The sequence below is a fragment of the Meriones unguiculatus genome, chromosome 2 (genome assembly GCF_030254825.1).
Source record: "Meriones unguiculatus strain TT.TT164.6M chromosome 2, Bangor_MerUng_6.1, whole genome shotgun sequence".
Classification (NCBI taxonomy): Eukaryota; Metazoa; Chordata; class Mammalia; order Rodentia; family Muridae; genus Meriones; species Meriones unguiculatus.
The window spans coordinates 149,219,578-149,237,144 of record NC_083350.1 but is presented as its reverse complement, the minus strand read 5'-3'; the positions used below and the strand labels follow the sequence as shown (position 1 = coordinate 149,237,144).

At 37.8% G+C, this 17,567-nt stretch overlaps 1 protein-coding gene across 4 annotated transcripts in view; it reads left to right on the top strand.

Moving 5' to 3' along the window:
- Positions 1-17,567, top strand: part of Sclt1 (sodium channel and clathrin linker 1) — a 125,396-nt gene that overhangs the window by 55,587 nt on the left and 52,242 nt on the right. For all 4 annotated transcript variants that reach the window (XM_060378269.1, XM_060378272.1, XM_060378270.1 and 1 more), the window contains 2 exons: positions 8,582-8,672; positions 15,709-15,800. In XM_060378269.1, coding sequence (XP_060234252.1) covers positions 8,582-8,672; positions 15,709-15,800 — 183 coding nt within the window. The remainder of the gene's footprint in view (positions 1-8,581; positions 8,673-15,708; positions 15,801-17,567) is intronic.

Sequence of the window (17,567 nt, the reverse complement as noted above, 5' to 3'; positions counted from 1 at the left end):
AGAATCTTCATCAACCCTTTATCTGACAGAGGGCTAATATCCAGTATATATAAAGAATTCAGAAAGTTAAACAGCAACAAATCAAGTAATCCATTTAAAAAATGGGGTAAAGAGCTAAATAGAATTCTCAATAGAGAAATATTGAATGACAGAGAAACACTTAAAGAAATGTTCAACATTCTTTGTCATCAGGGAAATACAAATCAAAACAACCCTGAGATTTCACCTTACACCCATCAGAATGGCTAAGATCAAAAGTTCAAGTGACAACACATGCTGGACAGAATGTGGAGAAAGGGAAACCCACCTCCACTGCTGGTCGGAATATAAACTTCTACAGCCACTTTGGAAACCAATCTGGCGCTTTCTCAGACAGTTAGGAATAGCACTTTCTCAAGATCCAGCTGTAATATTCCTAGGCATATATCCAAAAGACAGTCAAGTATACAACAAGGACATTTGCTCAGATGTGTGTGTAGCACCCTTATTCATAGTAGCCAGAACCTGAAAACAGCCCAAATGCCCCTCATTTGAGGAATGGATACAGAAATTGTGTATTATTCTACACAATGTAGAATAATACAGAAATTGTGTAGTATTCTACACAATGGAATACTACTCAGTAATTAAAAACAGGAAATAATGAAATTTGCAGGCAAATGGTGGAAACTGGAAAAGATCATCCTGAGTGAGGTATCCCAGAAGCAGAAAGACACACAGGTTATATACTCACTCATAAGTGGATATTAAACATGTAATATAGGATAAACTTACTAAAATCTGTACACCTAAGGAAGCTAATCAAGAAAAAGGACTCTGGCTAAGATGCTCAATCCTCATTCAGAAAGGCTCAGAGGAGGGAGAAAACAGGGAACAGCACAGAAGCCTACCACAGAGGATCTCTGAAAGGCTCTACCCTGCAGGGTATCGAGTCAGATGCTGAGACTCATAGCCAGACTTTGGGCATAGTACAGGGAATCTTATGAAAGAAGTGGGAGATAGTAAGATCCAAAAAATCTGGGCACAGGGGTCTTTTCTGAGACTGATACTCCTGCCAAGGACAACTCATCGAGATGGCCTGGAACCCCTGCACAGATGTAGCCCATCCAGCTCAGTCTCCAAGTGGGTTCCATAGTAATGGGGACAGGGACTGTCTCTGACAGGAACTGATTGGCCTGTTCTTTGATCACCTCCCCCTGAGGGGGGAGCAACCTTACCAGGACACAGAGGAAGACAATGCAGCCACTCCTGATGAGACCTGATAGACTAGGATCAGAAAGAAGGGGAGGAGGACCTCCCCTATCAGTGGACTGTCGTAGGGTCGTGGGTAAGAGGGAAGGAGAATGGGATTGGGAGGGAACAAGAGAGGGAGCTACAGGTGAATACAAACTGAATAAACTGTAATTAATAAAAATAAAAATAAATTTTATAAAACCATTTCTAGCAATTATGTTCTCTAAGTTAGTCATTGTTTCTGTAAACTGTGGCTATTGTAAAATTTTGTAAAATATTACTGCAGGCAACCTACTTGTTTGTCACCAAGGGAACAGTAGGTAAAATGAGGTAATTACTCATGTGGAATATTAGGCACAACAACAAGCTTTGTGTATTTCATATAAATTAAATGCCAAACATAGACCTACAATATAATGTTTACATTAATCAGATATGGATCTTTAGCATAAAAACATGCAGTTACAACATATATCATGGTTTGACATGAACTTAGAAGAAAAGAGGAGAGGGATCACAAACAAAACTGAAAACTTTATGACAGTTATAAACAATGAGTCATCTAACACTGTACTTAACTCTAAACTGATGGCCTAAAAAAGATTGCAAGGAGAAGTAATATCTGTAGTATACTACAATGACGTAGAATACAGAGATAGATCCTGGAAGAAAGATGAGTAAAGGAAATTGGTTCATAAGGACCAGCAGTCATGTACTGAAAAATAAAGTGGATATGGAAGATTCCATGTAGAAAGGGAAAAAATGGGAGAACTTGGGGCTTGAGGTCAAGGTAAACTATTACAAAGCTGAATGGGCAGAGAACATCTTAATGATGATTTGATTTAACTTCTTAATGTTTTGAACCAAAGCTTGAACTGTCTCACCTAGGGTTTCCCAACAGACTCAGAAGAGCCAAATTGGAACTCACATCTTTTCATTGCTAGTCTTAGTGAGCTGCTAAGCCTGGCTCTCTGACAGTATTCACAGCCATAAAGAATCAAGAATGAGAGTTGATTGAAAAAGAAAGGATGAGTGCGTATGTTAATTTTTGACATCTGTGTGAAAAATTCATCTGATTTTTTTTGGACATTTGGTGTAAAAACTATGACAAGTTTTAATGAATTGAGAATGATAATGCTAGTTGTGATTTTCTGAAGCCTCAAGGGTATTGAGTGTTGCACTGCCCATAAGCAATTGTGCCATAATATTTACCAAAGGTATTCTATAGCTCAACATTAATCAGTTCAGAGTTGTATACATAAAACTTTGTCTGCTTTTCCTGCCACATACTTGAAGGAACATAAGGATAAGCAGATGCTTCTCTGAGGGAAAGGGTGTTGCTTTCAAGTTTGACAGATTATGAATGATGGGCATATTGACATTACCAAAATTCAGTTTTGAGATACTCTATATTACCACGCCAAGAAAATGTAAATTAGAAATTCTTTAAACACGTTTGTACTTACACTGAAACATAGTTTCATTTGTTGTCTGATAATATGATTCTAAAAACTAAAATTGTATGAATATATAATTTAAGCTTCTTTTGTTTTTCTTTTTGAGAGTTGTGATCCCTTGCCACAGCAGATGAAACTGTTCAGCTGTTTTGTAACAACCTTCATTCACCTGGTCCTCCTTAACCCTCATGTGTAAAGTGCTATAGGTGTCATTTTGCTGTTTCTCAAAACGTCTTGCTTCCCTCTCTTTGCCTTTGTTCATTATTCTATAGCTCAGAAAACATGTCTGGCTATACTTGCTTTCTCCATCAAGGTGTTTTCCTTTATTACACCAGGTTTTTACTCTTTTATCCTTGAACATATACTTAGCACTCAGTCATTTAATTGGCATTTTATGTTGCTTCTGTGTAGGTACTTTCTCATTTCATTATATTTGCTTATAATACATATCCAGCTCAGTGGGTTATGCGTCTTGGATAGAAAGAAAGGGAACCAAGCATAGTAGCACATAACTTTAATTACAGCACTGGGGAGGCAGAAGCAGCCAGATCTCTGTGAGTTTGAGACCAACATGAACTACATAATGAGTTCCAACAGTGAGAACTTATCTTAAAATATATATTGTCACTTATGTGTATATTTTAGGAGTAATGAGTTTTATCTGTGTGGAAGGATTTGCTCTAAAGATAGCCTGAAGCACTAGCATATGCATTCATATTAACTTCTCAAATTAAAAAAAAAAAAAAAATAGTTCACAAAGTTGCAGTGAGGAATGGCCTGGGATCAGGTCATGGAAGACTTGATATCATTTTGGGCATCCACTGACATGAAATAATATGGTTAAATTTTATTTTTGAAAAAAAAAAAACTTTAAAAGGATGAAAGGACAAAGGAGGTAAGAATAAAAATAATTTTTAAATAATTTTGTTAAAAAAATAATTTTAATGTCTCTGCCTTTGACTTGTTAAGAGATGTGCCTTCCTTACTTAATGCCGTACATTTAGTCTTTAATATATATTTTTTTTCCTAATTAACTTTAGCCACTCTTTAGGATGCATTGATACCATTTTTACATAAGAAATGTGTACCTTGCTAACAACGTTGACTGAGAAGTGGGATCTGGGTATGTAACTCAGTGGTAGGGTACTTATATGACACTTGCAAAACCTTAAGTTTAATTCTCTCTACCCACAACCAAAAATTATTGTAGATTTTACTATATAACATGGTCTCTGATGGGTGATATGACACAAATCCCCCCACCACCACCTTTTTTGACCACCTCATCCTTCACTTCTTTCGTAGTTCCTGTGAGTGGGATACCATAAGTTTTTCTTAACCCATAGTTATATAGGTTATCTCCATCCAAGTGGCTCAGAGATACTTAAAACACAATGGGCTCTGAGCTGAGCTTATTCTACTTTACAAACCTTTATTCTGTTTATAAATGATGTCGTCTAGTTCCTGATTCAGAAAAACAGAAGGGAAGCATCAAACTTTGTTCTGCTTCCCAACTCTACATTTAAAGTGGCTCACTTTCCTGTCACTGTATTTTCACTGCTCTTGCTGAGTCTCTCCCACTGCAGAAACCCTCTCTGGCTTTTCACTCCCCTCCCCTTTTGACCTTTTCTTAAAATATTTTTTCAGAATTAAAATTTGATTATTCTGCTTCATGTCAGTGACTAATTTGTATGAGTTTTCTATTCATGTTCTTGCTCATCAGTTTTACAGAGGTACAAATGATTTCTTAACCTCTCGTTATTTAGAAAATTTTAATATTATACTCTTATTTTTAACATTTCTTTTCTTTTCATTGTTAAGTAGTATTCCATTGTATGGATATACCACAATTTGTTTATGCCTTTCTCTTTTGATGATCTTTGAGTTCTTTCCAGTTTGGGAGTGTTACAAATAAAGATGCTTTGTACATGAACTAGCCTTTGTATGGCTATACATTTTAATTTCTTAATGTTAAAAAGATTTTTTATATTAATTACGGTTTATTCGCTTTGTATCCCAGCTGTAGTCCCCTCCCTCATTCCCTCCCAATCCCACTCTCCCTTCCTCTCTTCTTCCCATGCCCCTCTCCATGTCCACTGATAGGGAGGTCCTTCTCCCCTTCCATCTGACCCTAGTTTATCAGGTCTCATCAGTTATACTCTTATTCAGCTACTGAGGAATGAGTGACTACTTAGTAGTGTGATTTCCAAATGAGCACACCTGATCAATCATTTTGATATAATTAACAGAAGCGTTATGTCATTCATATCAGAAGACATTCTGTATTTTCTAGTACAGATCCAGCCTTTAAGCTATATTGACCTTTATATCTGTTTTAATACCAATAATCTCAAAACTTTAAGTAATAAAAGTAAATGTTTAGTGCTCTCAATTTAAATAAAATCCAAGGCATTTTAAAACTGTGATCATGAAATTATTTATAAGTAAATGGTTTGACTGAAGAACATAGAACTGATGTTATGCAAGTGCAGTTCTTGATCTCATGCTATCATATTGAAAGTAATAGATAAGTTATGTAAATTTAAATTTATGTATATTCATTGTGTTCATTTCTAGTCAGTTCTACAAATGCAGTTTCTCTCCAAAAGTATGTGTGCCAATAACTTTTATATACCACTTATTTTTAAAATGTGCTTTTGCCAGGTAATAGTTTTATTTAACTGAGATAACAGATTTTTCTCAGATGTTTCATGTTTCAATTTGAATAATATTGTGCCTTCTTTTATAAAAATGCTGTGGAAATCTGGAACTTGTGTACCACTAGTTTTGATTCATGGTGTCTTGGGATCTCTCCCATGTGAGAAGTGGCCTTGAGCAGATGTGCTTAGTCATAGGATTGCCAGACAGCTCCGTATGTGTGCACAGCTAGCTTTCCAAGCAGAGAAAACAAAAACAGGTTTTGAAATGAGAATAGGGCTTTCCTGTCATTCTTCGCTGTGTTTAACCCTCATGTTACTTAAGGGGTGATTGTAATTATACATTATTTTTAAATGTTTGTTTTTCTTTCTTTTTGGAAAACAAAGAATATCCCATTTTACTTGTATAGTACATGGGTCATGAATGAACCTTTGCAGCAACTATTTAATATTAAGATTTCTTGTTTCAAGAGTTAGTCAATGGTAAATATATATACAGCATTGTCTGGAAGTTTTGCATCTAATAATAGTTGACTATTTGTTTAAGAATATTTTATTGATATTTATAACTGGGTTTGGTAAATATTCTGTATTCATGTACCTCTTTAGGTTGTGCTTTGGTGTTTTATGCTGTGTGAGGATCATGGAGTGTGTACTCAGCCCTACTTTTACTTTCTGTCCCTAAATTGCCTTAATCTATTCCAGCCATTTAACAAAATACTGTAGAATGATATAGATTGGAAACACCATGAAGTTATTTCTTTATAGTGCTAGAGGATGGGAAGGCCAAGATCAAAACACAAGTACGTTCCATGTCTAGTGAGGGCTCTGGTTTATAAATTGTACCTTCTTGATGTGTTTTCGCGTAGTGTAAGGGCCAAGCAGTTTCCCTCATGCCTATTTTAAAAGGCTGCTGGTCCTGTTTTTGATGTCTCCACAAACATAATTTCATCACTTCCCAAATATTTCACCTCCTAAGACCATCACATGAGCTTTTGTAAGGGTTGTGCTTTAACAGGACTTTAGAAAAGGAGTTATAAGAACAGCTACATTCAGACTCACAGCTGTTTACTGATGGGTGGTTTCCACTGGTTGCTAAGTGCCTGAAGTTCATTTTCCTCATCTCTTTAGGAAAACTAAAATGTAACCGTACCCCACACCCCAGTGTGCAGTGGTTTATAACACTATCTTTAAGCACATCTTTTTTATTAGTATTATTTATTTACATAGTATTATTTATTCACATCCAGATCGAAGCTTCCCGTACTACCTCTCCTTCAAGTCCCTCCCTCCTCACCTCTTCGCTGTCCCTCCTCACCTTCCTTTCAGCAAAGGGAAAACCTCCCAACACTTGTTCTTCTTCAGCATCCAATCTGTCTAGGTAGGACAGTATCTTTTCATATCATATTTATAGCTATGCCTTGTATTTTTATGCTTTAGTTCCCTTTTGCAGGGTTCAGATCCTCCTATGTTAGACCTTGCTAACAGTTGCTCAGGTTATATTTTCATCTTCCATCCTCTGAAATTGCCTTGAAGAATCTATTTTGCTTACTGTGGAATTACCTCTTCTGAGTATTTTATATTTGTTCCTGATTTTCTTCTCTGACCTTTGGGACCATTTCTCAGCCTGCTAAGTTTTCAGTATTTTCTCATCCAACACACTGAAAATAGATATGTCTTAAATTTCTATTCCTTTTACTCAATTCCTCATCTTTCCTTAAATCTAAACTACCTGTTTCCCCAATACATATATTTACGTATGTTTACATATATTGATTGTATTTACATATATTTAGCATTGATCTGCTTTGTTGACCTCAGAACTTGAATTGCATTATCACTGGTTTATTTGGGGGTTTTGTTGTTGTTGTTATTTTGTTTTCCTAGGGTGTCTCTATAGCCTCAAGTTGACCTAGCGCTTATTACATAGTCCAAGCTGACCTCAAATTTGTTATCTTCCAGTCTCAGCCTCTTGTGTGTTGGAGTAATCTTTTGTACACTGTGTGAAGGGTGTTTTTGTAAATTCACTGTTGAACTGAGTAATTTCCAGACTTTAGTATTGTTATTCTTGTGGATCAGCATCTGCATCATATTTTGTAAACACTCTTCCTTCCTCATTTTTTGATTGGCTTAATAAAGAGCTGATGGCCAATGTCTAAGCAGGAAAGGAAAGTAGGACATGCAGCCCGAGAGAGGGTCTCTGTGGGTATAACCAGATGTGGGGGATTTGCCAGCATGAAACAGGAAGGAACAGGTACCAGAACTGAGTAAGAAAGAGGTAACGGGCCATGTGGTACAATGTACCAGGGCTTGTTGGGTTAAACTATGAGAATCTGCTCCGCTATAGTGCCTCAGCTTATCTAAGTGATAGTAAGTCTCCATAGGTCCAAGAAAACCCGACTATACTTGTGTGCGGGGATTATATGGAACATGGAGCTACCTCCTTACCTAGCTAAACTTTGTATTCTTCAAAAGCAGATGGTCCGCTTCTGAAGAAATTATCTTATTTTAGAGAGCTAAGGAGATTGTACAGTCCCTGAAGTCTTTCCATGCAAGCAAGAGAACAACCTGAGTTTGATTCCTGGAAACCTCATAAAGTAGCCAAGCATGGTGCTATACTTTCATGATCTCAGTGCTGGGAAGATAGACACAAGTGGATCCCAAGCCTCACTGGCTAGTTAGTCCAACCTAGTCAGAGAGATTAGCAGTAGATCTACTTTTAAGAAACAGGAGGTTGTGTGTGTGTGTGTGTGTGTGTGTGTGTGTGTGTGTGTGTGTGTGTGTGTTTCATCACTAGGAGTGACAGCACTAGGCTCATGATGCTCTACAAGCTGAGATACTCCCAACAAATGCTGTCAGTCTTACATTTCATTAGAGTTTATTGGACACTTTACTTTCACTTGTTCAACAACCCATGAAACAAATAGAAAAAACATTTTACTTAAATTCTTATTTATGATGATTACATTTTCCTTCTATAAAAACACAGGATTGTTTGTACATTAACTATAATTCATCTAAATAAATTATTCTTTGTACCCCTCTATATATAGTTAGCTATATTTTTCCTGTTTGCTTACATATATTTTATTAGCAATAAGGAAATCATTCAGAATTTACCTTTGGAATTCATTTTTAGTGACGTAAACAGTAATTATTTTACTAAATTTAAATTTTGAACTGTGCATTTTTTATGGTCTCTAACATAACACATGAATTTACTTTCTTCTTCAGGCAAGCCAAGTTAGATCTGAGAGTTGCAGTAACAAAAGTGGAAGAGTTAACTAAAGTGACTGAGGGTCTTCAAGAACAGATGCTGAAAAAGGTAAAGCATTGAGATCAAGTAGTGAAGACACTTTTCCATCCACTTTAGCATAGTGAATTAAATCATCGTAGTCACTGCAAACAGCTTATTAAAATGCAAATTACAGTCAAGTTTTACTTAACTTGTTCTTTGCAAGTGGGAAATAAATACCTAATACCAGATTTGTATTGTTTATTAAAGTTTTTACTGTCATAATAGCTATTTCTATAAGTAATAGGAGACGTTTAGAAAGGTATTGAGGAAATTTGAGGCCCAAGATTTAGATGGATATAATTATTAAAAATTTTTGTTCTGATAGTGATGATATGTATGTGTTTCTCAGCCTGATTTCCTAATTTTTTCAAAGTCGATTTTAGATTTCCAGTAGTGATAGGGTAGTATGGGGAGGTATGAGAGCTCCCCCTGCCTCCAAGTGATTGGGGTTTTTTGCAGACCTGGAACAAGAATTTTTAGATTATGGATTTCTGACCTGATGGTTCTTACAGTCCACTCCCCACACCTATGACTTAAAAAAAAAATAGCTTTATAATGGCTTAAGTACTCAAAACCAACATTTAAGCCTACAGAAGGCATTGGACATTTTTAAAGGACATAATGGCAACAAGAGGATCATGAAAGAAGAAAGAAACTATCTTCTCAGTTTAAATTTTTGCTAAACCTATGCCTAATAGCCAAGGTATGCAAAGTATGGGAAATCTGAGAACATACTGAAACCTGAGAGAGATCTAGCTGCATAAGATCAAAAGACAATGAACTAAATATTTGAGTTTGCTCATTTGTATGATAATTTCATGCTAGAAATATATGTAAATTTAGGTTCAGAAAATTACTTATTATTTGAAGTATAAGAAGACAAATTCCTTTAGATGCTAGTTTTTTAAACTCTGTTTTTATTAGGGCTTCCTAAATCTTCTACCTTCCTTCCAACTCCTAGTCCTACGTAGGGGAGAAAGAAGGTTCGAAGGGAAAGGGGATGTAGACCTCTCCTTCAGCTAGGTAGGGTTGTTGGGTTCTTTTGGGGGCAATGCCAATCTCAGTTATTATGATATCCAGCAAACACAGAAAGCCACTGCTCATTCTCGTATGTATTCGTGCTCTTTCTCTCTGTCTATCTGTCTGTCTTTCTCTCAATCTCTCTCTCTCTCTCTCTCTCTCTTTCTCTCTCTCTCTCTAGGTTCTCATTTTTATATACCCCTCAGAGTCCTCAGAATTCAACTAACTCCAGTTGAAAAAGACCACACCAGTGCACAAGGCAATTATGAGCTGTGGACAAACCAAAGAACAAACTAAAATCTCACATTTGGGATTAAAACAAAAACATGTTTACATAACATAACTGAGTTTTTATTTATTTTTGTCTCTTTTTTTCAGAATTTTTTCAATTAAATTTTTAATTTTTTATATTAGTTACAGTTTATTAACTTTGTATCCCAGCTGTAGCCCCCTCCCTCATCTCCTCCCTGCCCCTCTCTAAGTCCACTGATAAGGGAGGTCCTCCTCCCCTTCCATCTGACCCTAGCTTCTCGGGTCTCTTCAGGACAGGCTGCAGTGTCCTCCTCTGTGGCCTAGCAAGGCTGCTCCTCCCTTGGGCAGGGGGTCGGGGAAGGCAAAGAGTCAGCCATTGAGTTCATGTCAGAAACAGTCCCTGTTCCCCTTACTAGGAAACCCACTTGGAGTCTGAGCTGCCAGGGCTACATCTAAGCAGGGGTTCTAGGTTATATCTATACATGGTCGTTGGTTGGAGAAACAGTCTCAGAAAAGACCCCTGTGCCCAGATATATTTGGTGCTTCTGGAGCTCCTGTCCTCTCCAGGTCATACTAACTCCCCCTTCTTTCATATGATTCCCTGCACTCTGCCCAAAGTTTGGTTATGAGTCTCAGCATCTGCTTTGATACACTGCTAGGTAGAGTCTTTCACTGGCTTTCTCTTGGAGGCTCCTGTCCTGTTGCTTGTTTTCTCCTATGTTTAATGTCCATCCCATTTGTCTTTCTAAGTGAGGATTGATCATCTTACCCAGGATCCTCTTTCTTGTTTATCTTCTTTAGGTGTACAGATTTTAGTATGTTTATCCTATCTTATAGGTCTATTGCCCACCTATAAGTGAGTATATACTGTGTGTGTGTCATTCTGCTTTTGGGATACATCACTCAGGATGATCTTTTGTACAGGCCCACCATTTGCCTGCAAATTTCATGATTTCCTTGTTTTTAATTACTGAGTAGTATTCCATTGTGTAAAAGTACCACAATTTCTGTATCCATTCCCCAACTGAGGGATATCTGGGTTGTTTCCAGGTTCTGGCTATTACAAATAAAGCTGCTATGAACATGGTTGAGCAAATGTCCTTGTGTACTTGAGCATCTTTTGGATATATACCTAATAACTGAGTTTTTAAAGAAACCAAAACTTCAATACAAACTCCAAAGTTGGGAATTACAGGAATCAAATTTCTAGCAACAAGGACATCACAAAGAAAGTAAACCCTATAACTGCTCCATCTGGACTGACCCTCAGATTTTGCAGGTTGTGGACACTCCATAGGAATACCTATACAAAAACAAAAGTGGAAATCAGAAATAGTCACATAGTTCAGCTGCTGTACACTGTGAAACAGAGCTCAGAGATTACATATAAGCAAGATCATTTCCCTCTTGATTAATCCCTGTGCAAAACCAGAGTAACTACATTGTTGACAATAGCCAGTTTTCAACGAAAAGAAATGTATTATGTACTCTTGAAGGGCAAGGATTAGGTTGGAATGGTCAATAAAAGCTATCTCTCAGTGGACCTGGTTGTTTGTTGTAGAGGACAGAGCATTCAGAATTGACTGTTACATTTATATTTAAGATGGGTTGGAGTCACAGCTCAGCAGTCAGCGATCTGTTGCTTGCCTAGCTTGGGTATAATGGTTTGTTTTCTCAACATGATGGGACTTAGAATCACCATGTAAACACATTTTGGATGCTTGAGGCAATTTCTAGGTTAGATTAATAGAGGTGAAAAGACCCATTGTAAATGTGGGCAGCATTCTTCCACGGGCTAAATACCTGAATAATAAGGAGAAAGTAACCTGAGCACCAAAATTAATTTCTCTTTGCTTCCTGACTGAGGATGAAATATGACCAACTACTTCATGCCATTGCCTCAGTGGAGTAGTATGACCTACTCTAACATGACTGTAATTGGTATTGCAGAAAAGAGGGCAGAAAACTACCTAAAAAATCAGTAGAAAATGTTAGCACCCAAGAATCTTAGACCCTGAGGAGGAAAACAAACAAAGCCACCTCAGTGGAATCATGAGTACACTGAAAGCCAGTTTTAAAGAAAAGACATTGAAAGCAGAAACAATCAGCTGACCTGGATGGTAAGAGTGTTGGCATAATATATAGAAAGGGCTGAAAGAGAGAACAGCTCTCAACAGGTTCTATATCCAGTGAAGCTGCTCCATCTGGACTGACCCTCAGATTTTGCAGGTTGTGGACACTCCATAGGAATACCTATACAAAAACAAAAGTGGAAATCAGAAATAGTCACATAGTTCAGCTGCTGTACACTGTGAAAACAAAACATTCAAAAATGAAAACAAAACATTCCAAATAAACAAAAAAATGTATCCCTAAATGACTTCAAAATATCCTGAAGAAACTTTAGTTTTGTTTGTCTGGTTTGGTTCCTTGAGGTACCAAGGAACTCAGGACTCAGACTACTCACAATGTGTCTCACTGGTGTCTGAGCTCCTGATACTCTCCGATCTACAACTCCAGAGGCTGAGATTACAGGTGTGTACATGCCTGCTGCTTTTATTCCCCCTGAGAGAAGATTATTAGGCCAAAGACAATTGTACTATGTAGCATCTCAGACACAGGAAACAAACAAACCACAACAAATAGTAAATCCAAAATGGTATATTTAACTGCTGCTGGGAAAAAATAAATTTTAATTAAATTTTTATTTTTTATATTAATTACAATTATTTACTTTGTGTCCCAGCTGTAGCCCCCTCTCTCATTCTCTCCCAACCCCACCCTCCCTCCCTCCTCCCCTCCCTCCCTCCTCCCCTCCCATGTCCTGCTCCAAGTCCACTGATAGGGGAGGTCCTCCTCGCCTTCTATCTGACCCTAATTTATAAGGTCTTATCAGGACTGGTATTGTCCTCCTCTGTGGCCTGGCAAGGATGCTCCCTCTTTGGGGGGTGGGGAGGAACAGTGAAAGAGCCAGCCACTGAGTTCATGTTCCCCTTACAAAGGAACCCACTCAGATACTGAGTGGCCATGAGCTACATCTGAGCAGGGGTTCTAGTTTATATCCATATATGGTCCTTGGATGAGTGAGGTATTCCAGAAGCAGAAAGACACATACCAGTATATACTTACTTATAAGTGGATACTAGACATAATACAGAATAAACATACTAAAATCTGTACACATAAAGAAGCTAAGCAAAAAGAAGGACCCTGGGTAAGATGATCAGTCCTCACATAGAAAGACAAATGGGATGGGCATTGGAAGAAGGAAAAAACAGGAAACAGGACAGGAGCCTACCACAGAGGGCCTCTGAAAGACTCAGCCCAGCAGTGTATAAAAACAGATGCTGAGACTCATAACCAAACTCTGGGCAGTACGGGGAATCTTATGGAAGGAGGGGGAGATAGTAAGACCTGGAGGGGACAGGTGCTCTACAAGGAGAGGAACAGAACCAAAATATCTGACCACAGGGGTCTTTTCTGAGACTGAAAAAAAATTAATTTTAGTAGAATCTGTTAGGCTAGGGATGGTAGAGTGAACCAGTAATCCCAGCACTTGGAAAATGTGAAGATTACCCCAAGATGAAGGAAGGCCTGGCTTGTCAACACAGTGTGTTCTAGACCAGCCAGCCAGGGCTACATAGGAAGACCCTGTCAGAGCAAAACTGTTTTCAAAGATACTTTTAAGACCAATGGAGAAATTAAAATTATATCATTAAAAAATGTTTGGAGAAGAGACTTGAACTCATTGGCACAGGAGACAACTTCCTGAACAGAACACCAACAGCACAGGCTCTAAGAGCAATAATCAATAAATGGGACCTCATGAAAGTTAAAAGCTGTAAAGCAAAGGACACTATCATCAGAACAAAACGACAGCCTACAGACTGGGAAAGGATCTTCACCAACCCTATATCTGACAGAGGGCTAATATCCAAAATATGTAAAGAATTCAAGAAGTTAAAAAGCAACAAATCAAGTAATCCATTTAAAAACTGGGGCAAAGAGCTAAACAGAATTCTCAATAGAGAAATATCAAATGGCAGAAAAACACTTAAAGTAATGCTCAGAGTCCAAAGTCATCAGGGAAATGCAAATCAAAACAACCCTAAGATTTCACCTCACACCCATCAGAATGGCTAAGATCAAAAACTCAAGGGATGATGCATGCTGGAGAGGATGTGGAGAAAGGGTAACCCTCCTCCATTGCTGGGAGGAATGTAAACTTGTACAACCACTTTGGAGACCAATCTGGCACTTTCTCAGACAATTAGGAATAGTGCTACCTCAAGATGGAGTTATACCAATTCTAGGCATATAACCAAAAGATGCTTAAGTATACAACAAGGGCATTTGCTCAACCATGTTTGTAGCAGCTTTATTTGTAGTAGCCAGAATCTGGAAACACCCCAGATGTCCCTCAACTGAGGCATGGATAGAGAAATTGTGGTACATTACACAATGGAATACTACTCAGTAATTAAAAACAAGGAAATCATGAAATTTGCAGGCAAACGGTAGGATCTAGAAAAGATCATCCTGAATGAGATATCCCAGAAGCAGAAAGACACACATGGCATATACTCACTTAAAGGGGATATTAGAAATATAATATAGGATAAACATACTAAAATCTGTACACATAAAGATACTAAGCAAGAAGGAAGACCCTGGGTAAGATGATCAATCCTCACTCAGAAAGACAAACAGGATGGACATGAAAGAGGGAGAAAACAGGGAACAGGACAGGAGTCTACCACTGAGGGCTTCTGAAAGACTCTAACCAGCAGGGATCAAAGGAAATGCTGAGACTCATAGCCAAACTTTGGGCAGAATACAGGAAATCTTATGAAAGAAGGGGGAGATAGAAAGACCTGGAGGAGACAGGAGCTCCACAAGGAGAGCAACAGAACCAAAAAAATCTAGGCACAGGGGTCTTTTCTGAGACTGATACTCCAACCAAGGACCATGCATGGAGATATCCAAGAACCCCTGCACACATGTAGCCCATGGCAGCTCAGTCTCCAAGTGGGTTATCTAGTAATGAGAACAGGGACTATTTCTGACATGAACTCAGTGGCTGGCTCTTTGATCACCTCCCCCTGAGGGGTAGCAGCCTTAACCAGGCCACAGAGGAGGACAATACAACCAGTCCTGATGAGACCTGATAGGCTAGTTCAGATGGAAGGGGAAGAAGACATCCCCTATCAGTCGTCTTAGAGAGGGGCAAGGGAAGAAATGAGGGAGGTTGGGATTGGGAGGGCATGAGGGAAGGGGCTACAGCTGGGAAACAGTGAAGAAACTGTAATTAATAAAATAAATAAATTAAAAAAAAATAGAAGAGAAAAAATATTTAAAGGAAGGAAAGGCTACTAGCCTTTCTAGAAAGACTTAATAAAACCTGTCGATAATATTCAAAGCATCACTCTGTTAGGGCACCATGTTGCCCTGTCTTGATAGCTAATGGGAAATAGTTAAGAGAGCATATTATAATAGCAGAGTGGCTATAGAAACTTTTGCCTTGTTTTGCTAGATGTACAGTGGAAACATTGTGAACCATTGCTAGAAATGTACTTGTAGTAACTCTTTTGGTTGCCTAGTACGATGATGAAGTTTTCCCCCAAGCCCTTTGTATTATATGTGTTTACTTCCAAAGTGTGTCATCTTTAAACTTACATATTAGCATTCTAGTAACATAACTTTATAATCTGCTGTGGTTTTCATGCTATAGTGGTGTTTGTGTATTACATTCTCAGATGTTCAAGTAAGCTTTGGATTCTTTACTTTCTAGGAAGAAGATATTATGTCTGCTCAGGGGAAAGAAGAAGCATCGGATAGACGCGTACAGCATTTACAGTCTAGTATAAAACAGTTAGAGTCAAGGTATTGCTTCTAACTGTGTCTCTATTTTTCACATATGTGCCCCACAGTAGAGTTTTGATTATATTTATTGGAATAGGTATCATTTAAATGCTAAATCAAAACTGTAACCATGGGATTAAAATCTGAACATTAGCTTAAAATTTTATTATTGTTATACCTTGAACATATGTTCAAAGTCATTTACTTAGCAGGGTGTGGTAGCACATACCTTTAATCCTAGCACTCAGGAGATAAAAGTAAGAGGATCTCTTAGTTCTAGGGTAGTCTGGTATACATATTGAATGCAGGACAGCAAGGGCTATTTATAGACCCAGTGTTTACAAATATATATACAAATATATATATATAAAATTTATATAATGCATCTAGAGTCTAGACACTCATGCAAAATACATTGGTCCATGTCACAATTTTGAAAGAGAGCAGTTGCACAAAATTTATTCTAATACTTTTTTTTTTTTTTTTTAAATCAAGTCTTCATGTCCTGATGAGACCTGATATGCTAGGGTCAGAGGGAAGGGGAGGAGGACCTCCCCTGTCAGTGGACTGGGGGAGGGGTACAGGAGGAGATGAGGGAGGAGGGAGGCTGGGATTGGGAGAGGATCAGGGAGGGGGCTACAGCGGGGATACAAAGTAAATTGTAATTTATAAAAATTTATAAAAGAATGAAAACAATAAGAATAAATTTTAAAAAGACATACACACAAAAGAAATCAAGTCTTGGTTACAATGGCATTTGTGTTAGTATGGTCACTAGAGTCCCCCATCTATAAGCCCTGGCTTTGGAGCTGAACACTCATACACATTAAGAGAAAATAATATAATATATAAATGAAGGGATAAACACACACATACAGGGTTTTGGCCAAACATAGGAGAAATCCTTAATTTGTCTCTGCCTTACTTAACAGTACTACAACTTAAACCACTCATGAAATTAAATCCAGAAGATGTGCATATGTAGATTTAGCTGTGTGTGCCAGGAAGGAAGATAAGCTTTTCTCTTGGTACCATTGGCTTGGGTTTATAAGGAGAAATTCTTTGTCTCCCAGCCTGGTTTTCATTGTGGCTTCCCTCTATTACAATACTATAGCACAAAAGACACCTTCATTTTCAGTCCTCTTGATGTAAGCTTATAGATTTTGAAGTATTTCTAGTTATGTTTAGAAGCACCTTCTAAAAAATGTTTAAAAATTCTAAATCATAAGTATCTAAAGAAATATGATACTTCCCAAATCCTCTATAATACTGTATTTTAGTAATAATACAGTTAAAATCTAAATCACCATTGAAACAGAGGCAATGAAAATGTCAGCTTTTAACTATTAATGTTCTCGGCCACGAATTCTGCAAGAAGGATTGATTATCTTTAGAAGCTGAATGCTGTAGGTTATTCCTGCCCCTTGTTGAGTGTGCCAGAAAAGCCCTGCAGATTGATCCTTAACTTTTTTGATCCCCAGAAGTACAGTTGCCAGTCTTTCCTGTATTCTTGGGAGCTCTAATCTCCAGTTGCCCTTCTCATCCATTTTTCAGTCACTGATTTCCTTCATGGCCATTATAAAATGCTGACATAGCCTTTCTAGAAAGACTTAATAAAGCCTGTTGATAATATTCAAAGCATCACTCTATCAGGGCACCGAGTTGTTCTGTCTTATTTTGATAGCTAATGGGAAATAGTTAGGAGAGCATATGGTTGCATAGTAAGCGCTTCTACGAACAGCCATCTTCTTAGCCCCCAGGAGCTTATATTTCTGTCATAACACTCAG